Genomic DNA, 16,382 nt, shown 5'->3' with positions numbered 1-16,382 from the left:
AAGGCACAAGGAGATGGGTACCAGAACAAATCAGGAGGGAATGGCCTTAATGAAAAGGGGACACTTCTTTTGTAACAGAAGAGAAAGAGGAAATGGGAATGGAGGTTAATGTGTAGACTACAGTGAGAAGATGAAGTCATTCCCAAATGAAGGCTTTTATGATCTCAGTGAATTACGTGGCTAGGTCATCAGCAGCGCAACACTTCAACCCTAGGCATCTGACTCGTAATTTTCATAGTTTTACGTTGTACCAAATGATTCCCAAGATTTGTAGTAGGAAATAGTAGGAGCGGCCAAAGAAAAGCTACTATGTTCAGGCAAATATAATAAAACTCAGGTGGGTCATTCAGGGCAGGGACGAGCAAACTCAAGGCACCTGTCCCTCTAGCTCCTTATCTCCAGCCACAGTGGAACACGCTGACTAAGCTAGGCACTGGACTCAGCCTCGGGATCCTTCTCAACATAGCAACCCGTCAAGCAGGCGGTACTGACTGCAAACCAATCTGAATTGGCACTTGAGATGAAATTCATTTGCCAATCCTGACCCAGGGACTGTAGTTCTTCTTATCGCCTTCTCCCAGAGGAGACGACTGTGGAAATAAATGTGAAAATGTGACTGAGAAGCAGAAAGATGACAGTAGCCACTAAATGTCTATCAAGAAGAGAATAACTAAGAAAACTCTGCTAAATCATATCATTGACTTTCATGCAACCTTTAAAAAGAATGAGCTAGAGTTGTAACACTGATGGGAAAGATTTCCAAGATACACTGTTACATGAAAAAGCAGATCTAGAACAATTATACAGCTACTTCCATTCATGATTCTTTAAAAACCCCATACGTACACATGCATATATCCACGCGAATGCTTTAGAAAGGTCTGGAAGAGAATCTATCAAGCTGTTAATAAGAATCTCTGAGGAAGAGTGCATAATTAGGGTAAGGGATGAAGGGAAATTTTCACTGGGCACTATACGTACTTTTACATTGAATTATTTATAACAAATACTTTTTTTAAAATAAAAATTAAATTTTTTCCTTTGTTTTTTAAAAGGACAGCAAAGATGGGCAGCTGACGTGTCTAGGTTCTTTTACATTCAGACCTCTTTGCATTTAATCCAATAACCTGTCCGGTAGCTTTCCTTTTTGGATGCCCCAAACAGAAGGAATACAGGCGGTAACAGGACTGGACGTGGCAGAGAGTAGATGTGAAGAAACGCCAGCAGCCTCAAGTGTCCTTCACCCTCCCCTCCCGCCTCCGTCAATCAGGTTAAATGCTTCCTTTACCTCTGCCACTCATTCCACTGCTTTCACATCCGGTCTCTACTTTCTCTTCTCAATCTGACTCACTATTTTCACAAATACCACATCTAACTGCCATCATCATAGTCATTACGATCCTTTCTCTAATTATTCCCGAATCTGGCTATTAGAATTAGCTTTTCCGCTTCTTTTGATCATGTCACACTTCTAAAATTAATGTTCCTATGTGCTGTTTATCTTCTATAATGAATCTCTTCTCTGTATATCCACCAACATCATTTTCCTTGTCCTATATCATCACACCATTTGAACTTCCTTAACCTAATCTTCTTTAGTTCTCATTTCTACAACCTCTCACTGTGCTTCTTTTCCTTTCCTATCATTAATTTGACCCTTTAACTCCATATCCACTGAGGTCTCCTGCTTCCATGGTCCAGTTTTGTGAGACCCAATAATTGTATATGTTCATCTACTTAGATAAGCACATAATTTCTTCGCATAAAAGAATTGTTTTCCATCTCGCTGATCTCCAACCACCCCCTCCCAGGTTTCCTTCCATGACCTCGCCCACATCTACCTCAAAATTCTGAAGGAAGTTCCTAAAAAGTCAAAACTACTTAGCAGTACCTCCTCTCAAAAGTCATTCTCACCTCTCCACACACATCTCCCACTGTTTGAACACGTGGTACCTGTCAGGCACTGTCCTAAACACTACTTACACAGATGAACCCACTTAATCCTGACTCAACCCACTGAAATGGAAACTATAATTATCCCCATTTTAAATATGTGAAAGCTGAGAACCAGAAAGGTCATGGAACTTGCCCACGGTCGCACAGCTGACCAGTGTCAGAGGCAGGATTCCAATTCAGGGAATCTGACTCTGGAGTCCCTGCTTGCTGCCAGTATACTACGCTGCTCTGAGGCATGTAGCTCTGAGGCCAAGTTAAGCTCCTCCTTTTCTCTGTTCCAGCTACACCATGTCTCACCTCTCCTTTGGCACAGAGCATACCATACTGTAACCAACTGTTTCTTATATGTGTCCTTTACTCTTAGACCTCTCTGAGAATAGAAACTATCCATCTCTCTATCCTTTAACATATAATAGCACCTTGCACAAGGAGGTATTTAACAGTCATCGAATAAAGGAACAAACCAGATTCACAGCACTCTGGCCCCAGCATAGCATACGCCGTCAACAAAGGCAGACTCAGTGATGACTTTCATTTCAAACTTTTGGGCTTCTGCCTTAATAATGTCACATAAAAAGTAGGTCATCCGGGGAGCTGAAGTGATACATTTCCATCTGTTTATTTCAGGAAACTCAAGGTGACATCCACCCTAAGAAGACATTTAGGTGGTCAACTGTGAATTACCAACAACACAGACGACAGGGTTCTAGAATTACCTGACAGCGCATCATAGAACTCGTCCTCACTAAGGATGCTGAGAGGTGGGGAGCCTTTAACCAGAGACTGCTCTAATTCATGATGTTCAGTGGCTAGAGTCGCCAGCGCTTCTGACAAAATTTTGTTTTTTTCTTGTTCCTGTTCCAATTTAAAATTCCTCACCTGGAAGAAAACAGATATACAAAAAAGACTTCAGAGTGACAGGAGATATAGACTTACTCAAAAGGTTATGAAAATTATTCGCTTCAGGTCCACTTCAATTGCAACATCAGGAATGAAAACAGTCGTGCTACATACACATGGATGAATGAGCAAAATTACTAAGCTAATTCTGTTCTTCCCATGGGGCCTTTTCTCACAACACTGCCAGCTAATGAAAATAGATTAAGAACTAGCAAACAAGTTCAGCTCAAATGACCAGGATCCTAGTATAAGGACATTAGCCAATTTGAAAATCATATAAAATTTTTAATAGAGAATATTTCATTCAACATTAATCATGAAATTAAGAAACCAGTTTTTGAACAAAATAAAGAATTGAAACCACTGTAAATATTAAAATGTGTACCACATCAAAGCATAAGAGGTAATCCTCCAGTTCACCTCCAAAATAGTTGGTATATCAAACGAGGGGAAACAAGAGGCCAGGTAATGACATTTTAATTGCCATTTTTCAATTACATATTTTGATTTTCGTTCCATATTTTACCTTGAATCTAGTGTGCAAAATAAATAACAGATTACAGAGAAAGCAAAGCCTTAATCCTTTGAAGATACAATCTGTTCTTCCTATCTAATTCAATAGCATCTGAATTTGCAGTTAACTAAAACCATATAAAATGTAAGGAACCTAATTCTCATGTAAAACAGCAGGTACTAGATTTGGTATGAACAGTTTCACCTATCCTTGTATCAGAACTCTGAAAACCACAACTATTCCGTTATCTCCCTCAACTTCCAGAGCCCACGTGGTGCTTTAGACAGGAACCTGAAGAGCTGGTAATCTCAGAAGTTTCCTGTGCCTGCTTCCTCACCTACAAAACTGGGATTCTACTGCTGTCGAATAATCTAATTGGTGGCTTCAACACAATGGTCTTCAAATTAAAAAACAAACAAACAAAAAAACTCTAGCAGCTCAACCTATTTCTCAAATGTAATCTCAACACATAAAACAGATGTTTCAGGAAGCAGAACTGCACAGGATGATGCCAGGTCTCAATCAGGAGCCTCTTTGACTTTCCCCTCCAGGCCCAAAGCCAGGGACTGTTCCAACAGTTTGAAAGGCACTAGATGGGGTGACCTCTGAAACCTCCTCCTGGTCAAAACGTCTGCTCCCGGGTCTTGGAGCTGGCGAATCTCTCACCACTGCTCCCAGCTGCTCTCTGCTGAACCTCGCCTCCCACTTTCTGGCATCCCTCTCAGTCTCCTCCCCTTCGTCCCCAAGGACGCATCAGCTCCCTCTACGTTCTGACTTCACAGCCACGCGTTAGGTACAACACTCCAAGAATCCCGGGTATGACTTAAAATACAGTTCTACCAAAATGCTAAGTTTGTAACAAAAATAGGGTTAAACCTTCAATATCTTTGGAATAGTTCCAGTCCTCAAGGCATCTTAGTATTTACTATCATTACAGTAACGAGGTTATTCTTATTAGAACTGCAATAACGAAATAAAAATAGCAATAAATGGTAAGCACTAATGAGAAGAAAAGACATGCAAAACAGAAAAAATTAAATATTTATATAATTATAATTTTTAAGGAATTGCAAATATTCCTATAATCTAAAATTTTATCTCCAAGGAGGAAATACTTTTACTATGGCTGAAGTCAACCGAGACCAAAAAAAAAACACAAAGTGTTCTTCCTCCACTTGATATGTTAAACAGCTCATTTACCTATAAACAAGGCCTACAAAATTCACCACAATATCCAAAATGAACCCTTCTTTGAATGGAAAAGATCAGCACTGCTGTAGATTCCAAAAACACCACTGCAGGAAGATCCAAACTCTTTTACACCTGCCCACTCCTCTCCCTTTAGCTTTATTTTTTTTAGCTGTTCAAGTATCAAAATGCAAATGTGCTGTTGACACTATACCTTTCCATGTAAGAATCAACTAAATTATGTCTTCTGGTTAACAAATACGTAAGTTTCAGTACCTAAATTCATCTCAATTTCAGAAAAGTGGCAAAATAAATGATCGAGGCCCCAAAATATCGAGTTCCCTCAACAAAACCATACTCAAAATCCTGATCCTTTAACCATTTAAAGTAAGCATCCCTGTAGTTCTGCCACCTCGACATCTGTTCTCACCTGTTCTTCAGAGAAGGAGGGAAAGGGGTGGGAGCAGAAGGGAGAGAAGAGGCCCTACCTACAGTTCTGGTTCTCACCTTGTTTTTATCTGTCAGTTGATCTGAGGGCACCTGTATTAATTTCAAGCATAACAGGACCTTCTGTACTGAAGGTACCTTACCCTCAAACTTCCCACCAAATGGCAATACCTCCCCATCCTGTAAAGTGATGTATCCTGTAAAGAGAGTAGGTGTGTCACAAAAACTGCACTAGTAAAAGCACTCTCTCGTTGCTTTAAAGAAGCGTCTAAGAACATACTTAACTGCCGTTGATGCTTTTTGGTCAATTAAATCAATCAACTGGAACAGTCAACTGGAACAATGTAATTCCAAATCTATTACAATCTCAGTATTTCAGAAACACTTAGGGGATATCCTGTACTGGAAGTTTAGTGTAGAACTACTCATCAAGTGATGCAGAGTGCAAGTTCTGCATAAGGAACTTATGGGATTCTACTGCTGTCGAATAATCTAATTGGTGGCTTCAACACAGTGGTCTTCAAATTAAAAAACAAACAAACGAAAGAACTCTAGCAGCGCCACCTATTTCTCAATAGGTTCTTAGATAACTTATGCATAAAATCTTCATCTTACTTTTCAACTCTGTCTCCGAATTCTCATTTGCCAGCTTAGAAGTTATGTTGGAACAGAAACAGTACCTTTATGCAATCCCTCTCTGAAATTCCAGGCACAGTGCTTCACTTTTCTGTGTATCAATACTTGCACTGATACATGCATATGACTATGGTTTTTTAAATCCTTAAACTCTAACTACCCTAGTTGTTATTAAGGGAACAAAGAACTTCCTTCCTTCACAAAATCAGTGAAGCCCAGCACGTCTGTAATTACATTAGGCCATTTCTAGCATAGGGTATGTGAATTCTTCAAACTCACATGTAAAATCTATGCCCTCAGCCACTCTGCCACAACAAAAATCAACATATAACCAAGTAAACATAAATGCCAACCTTTTTATTAGGAACAACTTAAGGACTGAACCACCACACATTTACTAGTTACACATTATTAATTATTCTTAATAGACACATTGCTCTGTGTCTGTGGCCCCTTAAGACTAATGCAAATTCAAGCCTTTCCAGTAATCTCCTCGCATCACTTCAACATGACCCCCTTTCATCTTACTCCATTTCATGCTGGTGGGTGAAATGCACAATGAATACTTCGAAAGTGTTCTTCACTCCGTCAGTGAATGGATGTCAGCAAAAGAATTCAGCGTTTTAAAAAGTCTTGTGCTAGCCAGTGAATACACACTGCATCGGCTCTCTCCTTCTATAAAGCACCCTATTACTTACCTATGTTTCTGAGAGGTTAAATCAGGCAGAGACAATGATGAAATCTGGCAAAGACACACCACTAAGCGGGAGTAAGTGATTAGTATTCAGAGAACACTGTGGCCAATTATCCAATTACAGGTTACGTGACATTCTGGCCCTGATGATCAATCTAGTTAAGCTCTTTCAACTGGCTACACTCCGGTCAGTTCAACAGCATTAGCCTTTCTCCTTTCTTCTTTGTTACTGGATGTGTGGCTGTAACAAAGAACATATTGGCTTATGACCGAAATACTACATCTTGAATTAAAAAACATCTAATTTTATTTCTTAGATAAGGAATTGCATTGGCACTTATTTCAGTGGTTAGAGGACCAACAATATGCTGACTTTTCCCTGCTACTGCCACATAGCTGTTGGAAAGTGGTCCTGGTCATTTACAGCTGGTAAGGGCTCTTCTGCTCGTAGAGGATGACAGCACTGCTCTGGGCGGGGCAGCTCTCATGTGAAAGCAAGCACACATTATTCCAGGTTCACAGCCAGGCTGAATCACACTCTCACCCCCAGGGTGCAGGACAATCGAGATCTGATCCCATGTCTCAGGCATGATCAAGTACGGAAACATATCCTCATAACTGGATAGTATACATTTGCTTTGTTTTACAGATTTACAAAGCACCCTTGCACACATTAACTTTTAGGGTTTCGCTGACTCTAATGCCCTTCTTCTGTGCCATCCCATCAATGCCTTTTCAACTGTACACATTTCCTTATGTTCCTGAAGCCTTTTCTTTCAGTCCTTCCTCTCACTAAGAAAGACACTTATTTAACTATAAATAAGCCTCGGTGGCCAAGCAGATTTGTCTGATAGGAGGAAATGGAGATGAGGTAGGATGTGCAAGGAGGCTGTGGTGGGAGGGGGACTGCAGAGAGCTTGCAGACCACTGTAGGAGCTCTGGCTTTGACTGACTGACAAGAGGAGCCACTGCATGGTTTTGAGCAGAGAAGTAACATTATTTGATTTACATTTTAACACAATGTCTTTGACTGATAAGCTGAAGAAGAGACCTGGGGGGAAGGTCAAGCTTAGAACCAAAAAGATCCCTAAGAGGCTACTGCAACAATCCAGATAAGAGATGGGTAACAGCAATGGAGGTGATGAGATGTAGTCAGATTCTGGATATATTTTGAAGGCACATCTATGGGATGCGAGAGAAGAGAGGAATCAAGGATGACTCCATAGTTTTGCCCTGAGCAACTAAAGATAGCGTCATCATTACCCAATGCAGGAAGACTGCAGGACCAGGACAATCAGGAACTCATACATGAGAGTTACCATCAGACGTTCACGCAGATGTCATGTAGACAATTAGATAACCAAATCAGGTCTTCAGGGAAGAGTTCCAGGCTAGAGATATAACTCTGGGAGTCCTCTGCAAAGAGATTATGTTTTAAGCTGTAAGACTAGATAGAGTCACTAAGGGAGAAAGTGAGACAGACACAGGAAGAAATCCAAGGACTGAGATTTCCTTCTGATGGGAGAGACGAGAAAGAACCAGCAAAGGAAACAAAAAAAGAGAGGAGAGACAGAAGGAAACTCAGAAGTGTGTGGTATTCTGGAAGCCTAAATGAAGTACTTGAAGGAGGAACAAGTGATTAAATATGTCAAACACTGATAATGGATCAAATAATACGAGAGATAAGAAAAGCCCTCTGGATTTAGTGATGAGGTCAATGGTGACCTTGACAAGGACAGGCTCAGTGGAGCGTTGAGAGAAGGCTGAAGGCAAAGGCATGACGGGAGTGGGTCAGTAGAAATGAGAGAAGGAAACCTGGAAAGGGCAAGTACAGCCTATTCTTTTTGCTAAAAAAGGAAAGGAGAAAATTGGGGCAATTGCTGGAAGGGGGTGTGGGGGTCAATAGGCTTTATTATGAAAGACAACCCAGCATGTTTCTACATCGATGGGAAAGATTCAACAGAGAGGAAATTGATGATGTAGGAGTCCAAGGAGAGAACTGCTGGAATGATGTTCTTGAGCTTGCAAAAAAAAGGATGGGCTCTAATCCACACAGTTGGCCTTTGCTAAGGGCACGGACAGCTAATCCTTAGCTGCAGGAGAAAGAGCAGCACGTACGTGCCCGGACGCAGATAGGTAGGTATGTGTAACCAAGTTTTCTTCTAGTTGCTCCTTTTGTCTCAGTGCATGTAAGAACGAGAGAGAATAGGGAACAGAGGTCTTCAACCTATAGGTCCCGGCATGTGATGTGTAAGAAGCTACCAGTCTCTTTAACGTTATACACAGCATTGAAAAGTTTGCCCTGAGATTTAAAATGAGATCATATCCAAGGCCCTCCAAAGCCTCATTCACACTAATCTGGTCAACCCAACACAAGGTAGCTGTTCCAGAATTTTCCCTTTGCTCACAGTAGACTGTGGCTTGCTCCTGGCACCGTTAAAAAAATGCCCCTTTCTTACTGGCACTGCCATCTTCCTCAATCTGGCTCAAACCAATAGAAAAGGAAACCCCACTGGGAATTACCTCTATACTTCTCTGTCCCTCGCTCTGCCTTGGGAATGAAGGTGAGGGTGCTATCTGCTTGTTGACTTACTGACATGCTCTAAGTAAAATGACCTCAGTGGAGCTTGTTAAACTGCAGTTTCTGCTAATAATCTGTTAAATCAATTACTCCCAGATGTATCTTCAGACATTTTAAGTTAAGGAGGAATTTGAGGGTATCTGCCTACTCCCATATCTAGGACAGAGCCCAATAGTCACTTAAGAAATATGGTAAATAAACAGAGAGTTTAAAAAGCAAGGGCTAGTGATTCTTAGAAGAATCAATATAAACCCAGAATATCTGATAGTTATTTTTGTCAGTCTGATTTTAAAATAACCTCCCACAGAGGGAGGAATTGGGAGACTGGGATTGACACATATACATTATTGATACTATGTATAAAATAGACAACTGATGGGAACATTCTGTATAGCACAGAGAACTCTACCTAATACAGTGTGGTAACCTAAGTGGGAGGGAAGTCCAAAAGGGAGGGGATATCTGTATGTGTATGGCTGATTCATTTTGTTGTGCAGTGGAGGCTAACACAACATTGTAAAGCAACCACACTCCAATAAAAATTAATTTAAAAAAATAAGTAAATAAAAATAACCTCCCATAAAAATAAAATCAATGGGAGAATAATGCTACATACAAACAACAATGCGACTAAGTTGAGGTTTTACATTTTTTAAAAAAAGAAGCAGAAGAGAGAAATATGTCTTCTGAAACAAAAGTACCATTCACTTCCATGGTATGCTACCAGCAGTAGATTCAATGCACATGAAGTCCACTCCCTTGCTCAATGGTTCTGGCATCTGAAGTAACTTGGTACAAGTAAGATTTCATAATAATCTTCTCTTTCAATTGCAAAGCTGAATCAGTTGACACTGATTGTAACAGTCACGTAAGGGACAACTACAATAAAGTGTAATTTCCATAACTATGTACATTTTACATTCTGGAAGTTAGCACTTACAGAATTATATTTCTAAGAGCACTACTACAGCAATGTATAATCGCCAAATTACTCTAGATTATAGTATAATGTATTAAAAATTTCAAAAGGTTTTTATGTATCACATAAATTACAGAACAGGATGTTAAACTGCCGCGTAATGGTATATATTAAACCGTGGCAAACAAATTTCAATATAATGTAAAAACTCAGTGTTGGCTCTATGAAAATGGTAAAATTCCAAATCAACCTACTCAATAAAGATTCTGAAGTTTTAAAAAGTCTATTCTTTTAATCATGTCTCAAACTCCCGATTAAACAGTTGTTCATGACTGTATTCCCCAAGTGCCTGGAATGGTTGCATATGACATGCTCAACAGTAAGTCTTAAAACAGAATTTTAAAATGAAGAACATTCGGGTGTATAGTAATAGGAGAGAATAGAGGGGGACTGAAGCAATGCAAAATAACTTTTTTTGATAAAATCTCTTTAACCAGTATTAACAAGTATTTCACAGTTTATCCCAGAACTAATAATTTAAGTGCATGACCCTGAGCAAAAATGTTTCTTAAAATCTCACTATTCTTAACTTCAGTATGAGAGTTCATCTAGCAAAAAAAAAAGGGCTTAACTTCCTAAGCATTTGTGTAAACAATGGTTCTGCTTACACAGGGCTGTTTCTCTGTCTATGACTGATAAAGTATGTGCATAGCACTTTGCATTTTAAAAGACACTTTTACATACTGTTAGAGTTCATTAAATCTTCCTAACCGCCCTATGAGGAATGCATATATGTATAAACTGAAGATCGTAAAGTTTAAGTAACTTGACAAAGGTTAGCAGAAGAATAAAAAACTGAAACCAAGATCTTTTAACGCCAAAGCCCACAAGCTTTCCAACCCATGGTGCTGCCAATAACCAAAAGACCCTAAACACTGCCAGTGGCAATCCACGATCAGGAATTTTAGAAGCAGAGGGTCTAACTTTTGGGGGAATGGGGTTACTAGACTGATGGACCAGATAAATGAGGGAAGGCAGGCAGTTACCTGGACTACAGCAAAGCACTTGTTAAAACCATCCCTTGGACCCCTGTCAGGAATGGCATCACTGTAAAATGGCAAGATCGTTAGGTAGATTAGGAACTTGGCTGAATCCATGCCCTCCAGGAGAAGGGTTTTTCTTTTAAGATCTGTTCCTTTCCAAACCTGGCTTAGGGTTGAGATACTCCATCGTGAAGAGTATACATGGAGCAGCTATAGGGTAGGTTTGGTTTGGTTTTTAATCAGAATGCCCAGTTTCAGCCCAGACCTACTGCCTCAGGACTTACAATAGTGAACGAGGTCCATGTACTGTGATTTCTCCCAATATCTAGTCTCCTCTTCTTCCTTAGTAAGACCCCCAATTTGTTAGCTAGCTACACTGCCCTCCATCTTTTCTTTTTTTAATTTTTATTTTATATTGGAGCATAGTTGATTAACAATGCCCTCCATCTTAAACACCATTGCCCAGTCTTCCCATCTTAAAGACCATTGCTCAGTCTTCCCACCTTAAACACCATTGCTCAGTCTTCCCACCTTAAACACCATTGCTCAGTCTTCCCACCTTAAACACCATTGCTCAGTCTTCCCACCTTAAACACCATTGCTCAGTCTTCCCACCTTAAAGACCATTGCTCAGTCTTCCCACCTTAAAGACCATTGCTCAGTCTTCCCACCTTAAACACCATTGCTCAGTCTTCCCACCTTAAACACCATTGCTCAGTCTTCCCACCTTAAACACCATTGCTCAGTCTTCCCACCTTAAACACCATTGCTCAGTCTTCCCACCTTAAACACCATTGCTCAGTCTTCCCACCTTAAACACCATTGCTCAGTCTTCCCACCTTAAACACCATTGCTCAGTCTTCCCACCTTAAACACCATTGCTCAGTCTTCCCACCTTAAACACCATTGCTCAGTCTTCCCACCTTAAACACCATTGCTCAGTCTTCCCACCTTAAACACCATTGCTCAGTCTTCCCACCTTAAACACCATTGCTCAGTCTTCCCACCTTAAACACCATTGCTCAGTCTTCCCACCTTAAAGACCATTGCTCAGTCTTCCCACCTTAAACACCATTGCTCAGTCTTCCCACCTTAAAGACCATTGCTCAGTCTTCCCACCTTAAAGACCATTGCTCAGTCTTCCCACCTTAAACACCATTGCTCAGTCTTCCCACCTTAAAGACCATTGCTCAGTCTTCCCACCTTAAACACCATTGCTCAGTCTTCCCACCTTAAACACCATTGCTCAGTCTTCCCACCTTAAACACCATTGCTCAGTCTTCCCACCTTAAACACCATTGCTCAGTCTTCCCACCTTAAACACCATTGCTCAGTCTTCCCACCTTAAACACCATTGCTCAGTCTTCCCACCTTAAACACCATTGCTCAGTCTTCCCACCTTAAACACCATTGCTCAGTCTTCCCACCTTAAACACCATTGCTCAGTCTTCCCACCTTAAACACCATTGCTCAGTCTTCCCACCTTAAACACCATTGCTCAGTCTTCCCACCTTAAACACCATTGCTCAGTCTTCCCATCTTAAAGACTATTGCTCAGTCTTTCTGGCAGCTGTGGCCACATGACTAAGTTCTGGCCAAGAATGGAAGTGATGTAAGGAATCCACCCGGTCTCCTTAAAGGGAAGGGCACACTCCTATTTTTTGCTCGCTTGCTTGCTTCCTTCCTCCTGACTAAACTTTGGTGTTTGGAATAGCCGCCAACACCTGAAACTGCCACACCAGGCCCAGACTGCCTACCTCCTGTCTTCTTTAAGGTGAAGAAGAAATTCTCTAACTTAAGCTCACGTTATTTGGCTTTGGGTTTTTTTGTTGTTGTTGTTGAATTCTAATACTAACACTAATACATGTGATGTTTTTTCAAAAACTCCACAAATTATTCTAATGTGGCTTCTGGATAAGAATTGCCAATTCAGGAGAATTTCAGTTTAGTTAAGTATTTGCTGGGCAGGTACTACTATTTCAAGGTAGTGCTAGGGATACAAAGTATCAACAGAAGAGGAGACTGGTTAATCCCTGGAGAGTTTATAGTCTAGAAGGAGAAAAAGACAAAAAGACACTTCACATTCCTGCCCAGTACACCTATTTAAAATGCAAACCCATCATTACTTTTAAGCTTTTCAATGGTTCTTTACTTGCTTTCATTTACAGTCTCCAAAGTGGAGTGTGTGTACCCATGAGATACAGGAATATTAGAAAGTCTTTTATATTTACTTTTGTAAAAATATTAGACCAAATGTTACATATACAGATGTGATATATACAGATTAACAACGGTGCCTCCACGTGGTCCACGGGTCACTTGGTCAAGGGTCAAGTGCAGGATGCACAGTAACTTCGGGGAAGAGTGGAGACCACCACTAAGAGGCTGACAGAAGCACCTGCTTCCAGGGTATCGTGAGGCACTGCAGTTCATGAGAGCTTGGTTACGAGGACTTACAGACTATATCATCTAGTTTCCGTTAATTCACAAAATACACCCATAACGTAAAGAGCACCACAAAGGAACTCCAGATCGAAGACACTAATGATGCTAAGAAAGTGAACAAAGGGAATACAGCAAAGGCTTCTACTGCCAGTGGGAGCTCTCTGTCAGCTACCCTGCTAAAAACAGATCACATATAATCAGATGACAATAAGCCAGTTCTCCAGAAGACCATATGAAATATGGATGTGGATACATATACATAGAAATATGGATGTGTGCAGGTCACCCTCTATTTATGGGTTATTATTATGCCTTGAGATATAAACTAATGAGCACATGAAGTCATGACATTTGTCTCAACATTTAAAAGCTAAGCATCCAGAGGGTGAAGATAAACTTCCCCAAATTTCTTCAGTGATGTTTAAAGTTACGTGACATTCAGTCCAGAGCTTTACCCTTTCAATTTCTTCACTAAATGTAATAAAATGTTTAGCAACTCCTTTAATGGTTTTTAATAGAAAAGACAAAAAGCTACAAATCACTTGAGGAAATACTTATTCTCAAATTACAAAAAAATAGTAGACAGAAAATAGTGTGATGAAAAACTAAGATACATTCCTTTGTCAGAAAATACTGCTGTAATACAGAAAAAATTGCTGAAGATATGAAAAAACAATTTAGTGTGGGATGTTTGCCCTACAGAAAATTACAGCTGCTTTGAACATGTCTCGGCTAAACCATGTTTGAATAATGAACTATAAGAACTAGTTTTTTTTTTAAATGAACCTCTAAAGGAAAAATGTGTCAAAGAAGATATATTCTCAATAATAAATAACTAAATAAAAATGTTTTATGGAAAAACTGTGTATATGTATAAATGCAATGTTCTGATGGAGTATTTATTTTGACCAAAATTTTTTACACAACCAACCCAATTTTAAAATGAGCAAAGAACTTGAACAGACATTTCTCCAGACATATACAAATGGCCAACAAGTATATGAAAAGAGGCTCAACATCTTTAGTCATCAGAAGAATGCAAATCATAACAATGAGGTATCACTTTACACCCACTAGGACAATAAGTGTTGGTGAAGATGGGGAAAAAAAGAACCCTTGTGCCCTGATGGTGGGAATGTAAAATGGTGCAGATGCTGTGGAAAACAGTTTGGTGGTTCCTCAGAAAAAGCTAAACATAGAAGTATCATATGACCCAGAAAATTCACTCTTAGGTATATACCCCAAAAAACTGAAACATGTTCAAACAAATACTTGTACAAAAGTGTTCAAAGTAACACTATTCACAATAGCCAAAAGGTAAAAACAACCCAAATGTCCACAAATGAATGAATGAATAAGATGTGTTGTATATATACAATGGAATACTATTCAGTCATTAAAATAAAGTACTGATACATGCTACGATGCACACGATGCTGGAAAACATTAGGCTAAAGGAGCCAGACACTAAAGCTCACACACTGAATGATTCCATTTACAAGAAATGCCCCAAACAGGCAAATCCACAGAGACAAAACACAGATTAGTGGTTTTTAGGGGCTCGGGGCAGGGGTGGAGATGGGGAGTGACTGCTCAGTGGGTACAGGGTTCTTTTTTGGGATGAAAATGTTTTGGAAGTAGATACAGTGATGGTTACACAACATTGTGAATTACCAAATGCCAATGCACCTTATGCTCAAAACAGTTAATTTTACGTTATATAAACGCTATAATTTTTTTAAAATTAAAAAACAAACTCAAAAAAAAGCCCCCACGAATATGCATTTCCCGTATGATACAGGCATTCTATTTGCTCCTAAGTATTTACTGATACCTAAGAGAAATGAAAGGTTATGTCCACACAAAAACTTGCAGTAGCCAAAAACTGGATACAATCCAAATGTCCATCAACAGGCAAATAAACTGTGGTACAGCCATAAAATGGAGCGCTATTCAGCAATAAAAAAGAATGAACTATTGCTACGAGCAACAACATGGACGAATCTGCAAATAATTATTAAAGAAGCTGAACCTCCTCCACCCCCATAAAAAGTATGATTCCATATATGTAAAATTCTAGAAAATGCCTACTGAGCACTAATTAGTGATAGAAAGCTAATCAATAGCTGCCTGTGGCTGGGGGTAGAAGGAAGAGTAAGTAGGAGGCACCACAACAGGCAGGAATAAACTTTTGGAAGTAATAGAAATATTCCTAATCCTGAAAGTGATGATGGTTTTACAATGTAAACATGCATCAAAACTCACTGAACTACATTTTAAATGTGTGCAATTTATTGTCTGTCAATTATAACCTCAATAAAGCTATAAAAAATACGAATATTTAGCAATAGTAAGGGCATAGTGAAAAGACCACTCACTTACTGAAAATGGGAGTCAAAATAATACATTTCTTACTCAGACAAACATATTTTCGAAGAATATGTATGACAATGAAAAATACTCTGATACTACTGAAAACAACACAGGATATCAAACTGCAATGTCTGCTGTATTTGTGTATTTGCCAATACAAACAAACTAAGACAAACCAAAACCTCCTGCCAGTGGTTGCTGGGCTCTGGTGTTTATATTCTTCCCTATGCTTTATAGAAAACAGCTCTATATTTTCTCTCTCTCTCTCTCTCTCTCTCTCTCTCTATATATATATATATATATATGTGTGTGTGTGTGTGTCTTTCATAAATCTCTCATAATTTTACAGTTAGCAAAATATCTTTAAATGTGTCTATTTAGGAAATGATGTTTGCAAACTTTTGCATCAAAATCGCAAATGTGAAAAATCTGCATTGCATCAAACACAAAATGATGCTTACAAGATACTCTCCTATAGTGCAGCGTGCATGGCTCTCTCAGCCGTCTACTATAGGAACCCGATCTGAGATTCTGTTAAGCACACTCCTGCTTCATCATGGCTGCAAAGCTTCTACCTAAAAATAGCTTACTCTTATGTAATCACTCACCACAGATTTATATATCTTATGTATCCCTGAAATACATTTCTTTTTTTAGAGATAATCCCGCAGGAGGTAAACAACCGT

At 39.5% G+C, this 16,382-nt stretch overlaps 1 protein-coding gene across 7 annotated transcripts in view; it reads right to left on the bottom strand.

Moving 5' to 3' along the window:
- Positions 1–16,382, bottom strand: part of OSBPL1A (oxysterol binding protein like 1A) — a 231,915-nt gene that overhangs the window by 94,611 nt on the left and 120,922 nt on the right. For 6 of the 7 annotated variants that reach the window (XM_061170288.1, XM_061170290.1, XM_061170289.1 and 3 more), the window contains one exon: positions 2,673–2,835. The exons of the other annotated variant lie outside the window; for it this stretch is intronic. In XM_061170288.1, coding sequence (XP_061026271.1) covers positions 2,673–2,835 — 163 coding nt within the window. The remainder of the gene's footprint in view (positions 1–2,672; positions 2,836–16,382) is intronic. 7 annotated transcript variants of the gene reach the window in all.

The sequence above is a fragment of the Eubalaena glacialis genome, chromosome 15, assembly GCF_028564815.1.
Source record: "Eubalaena glacialis isolate mEubGla1 chromosome 15, mEubGla1.1.hap2.+ XY, whole genome shotgun sequence".
Classification (NCBI taxonomy): domain Eukaryota; kingdom Metazoa; phylum Chordata; class Mammalia; order Artiodactyla; family Balaenidae; genus Eubalaena; species Eubalaena glacialis.
The sequence above is the reverse complement of the archived record's forward strand: the minus strand, read 5'-3'. Positions and strand labels throughout refer to the sequence as shown.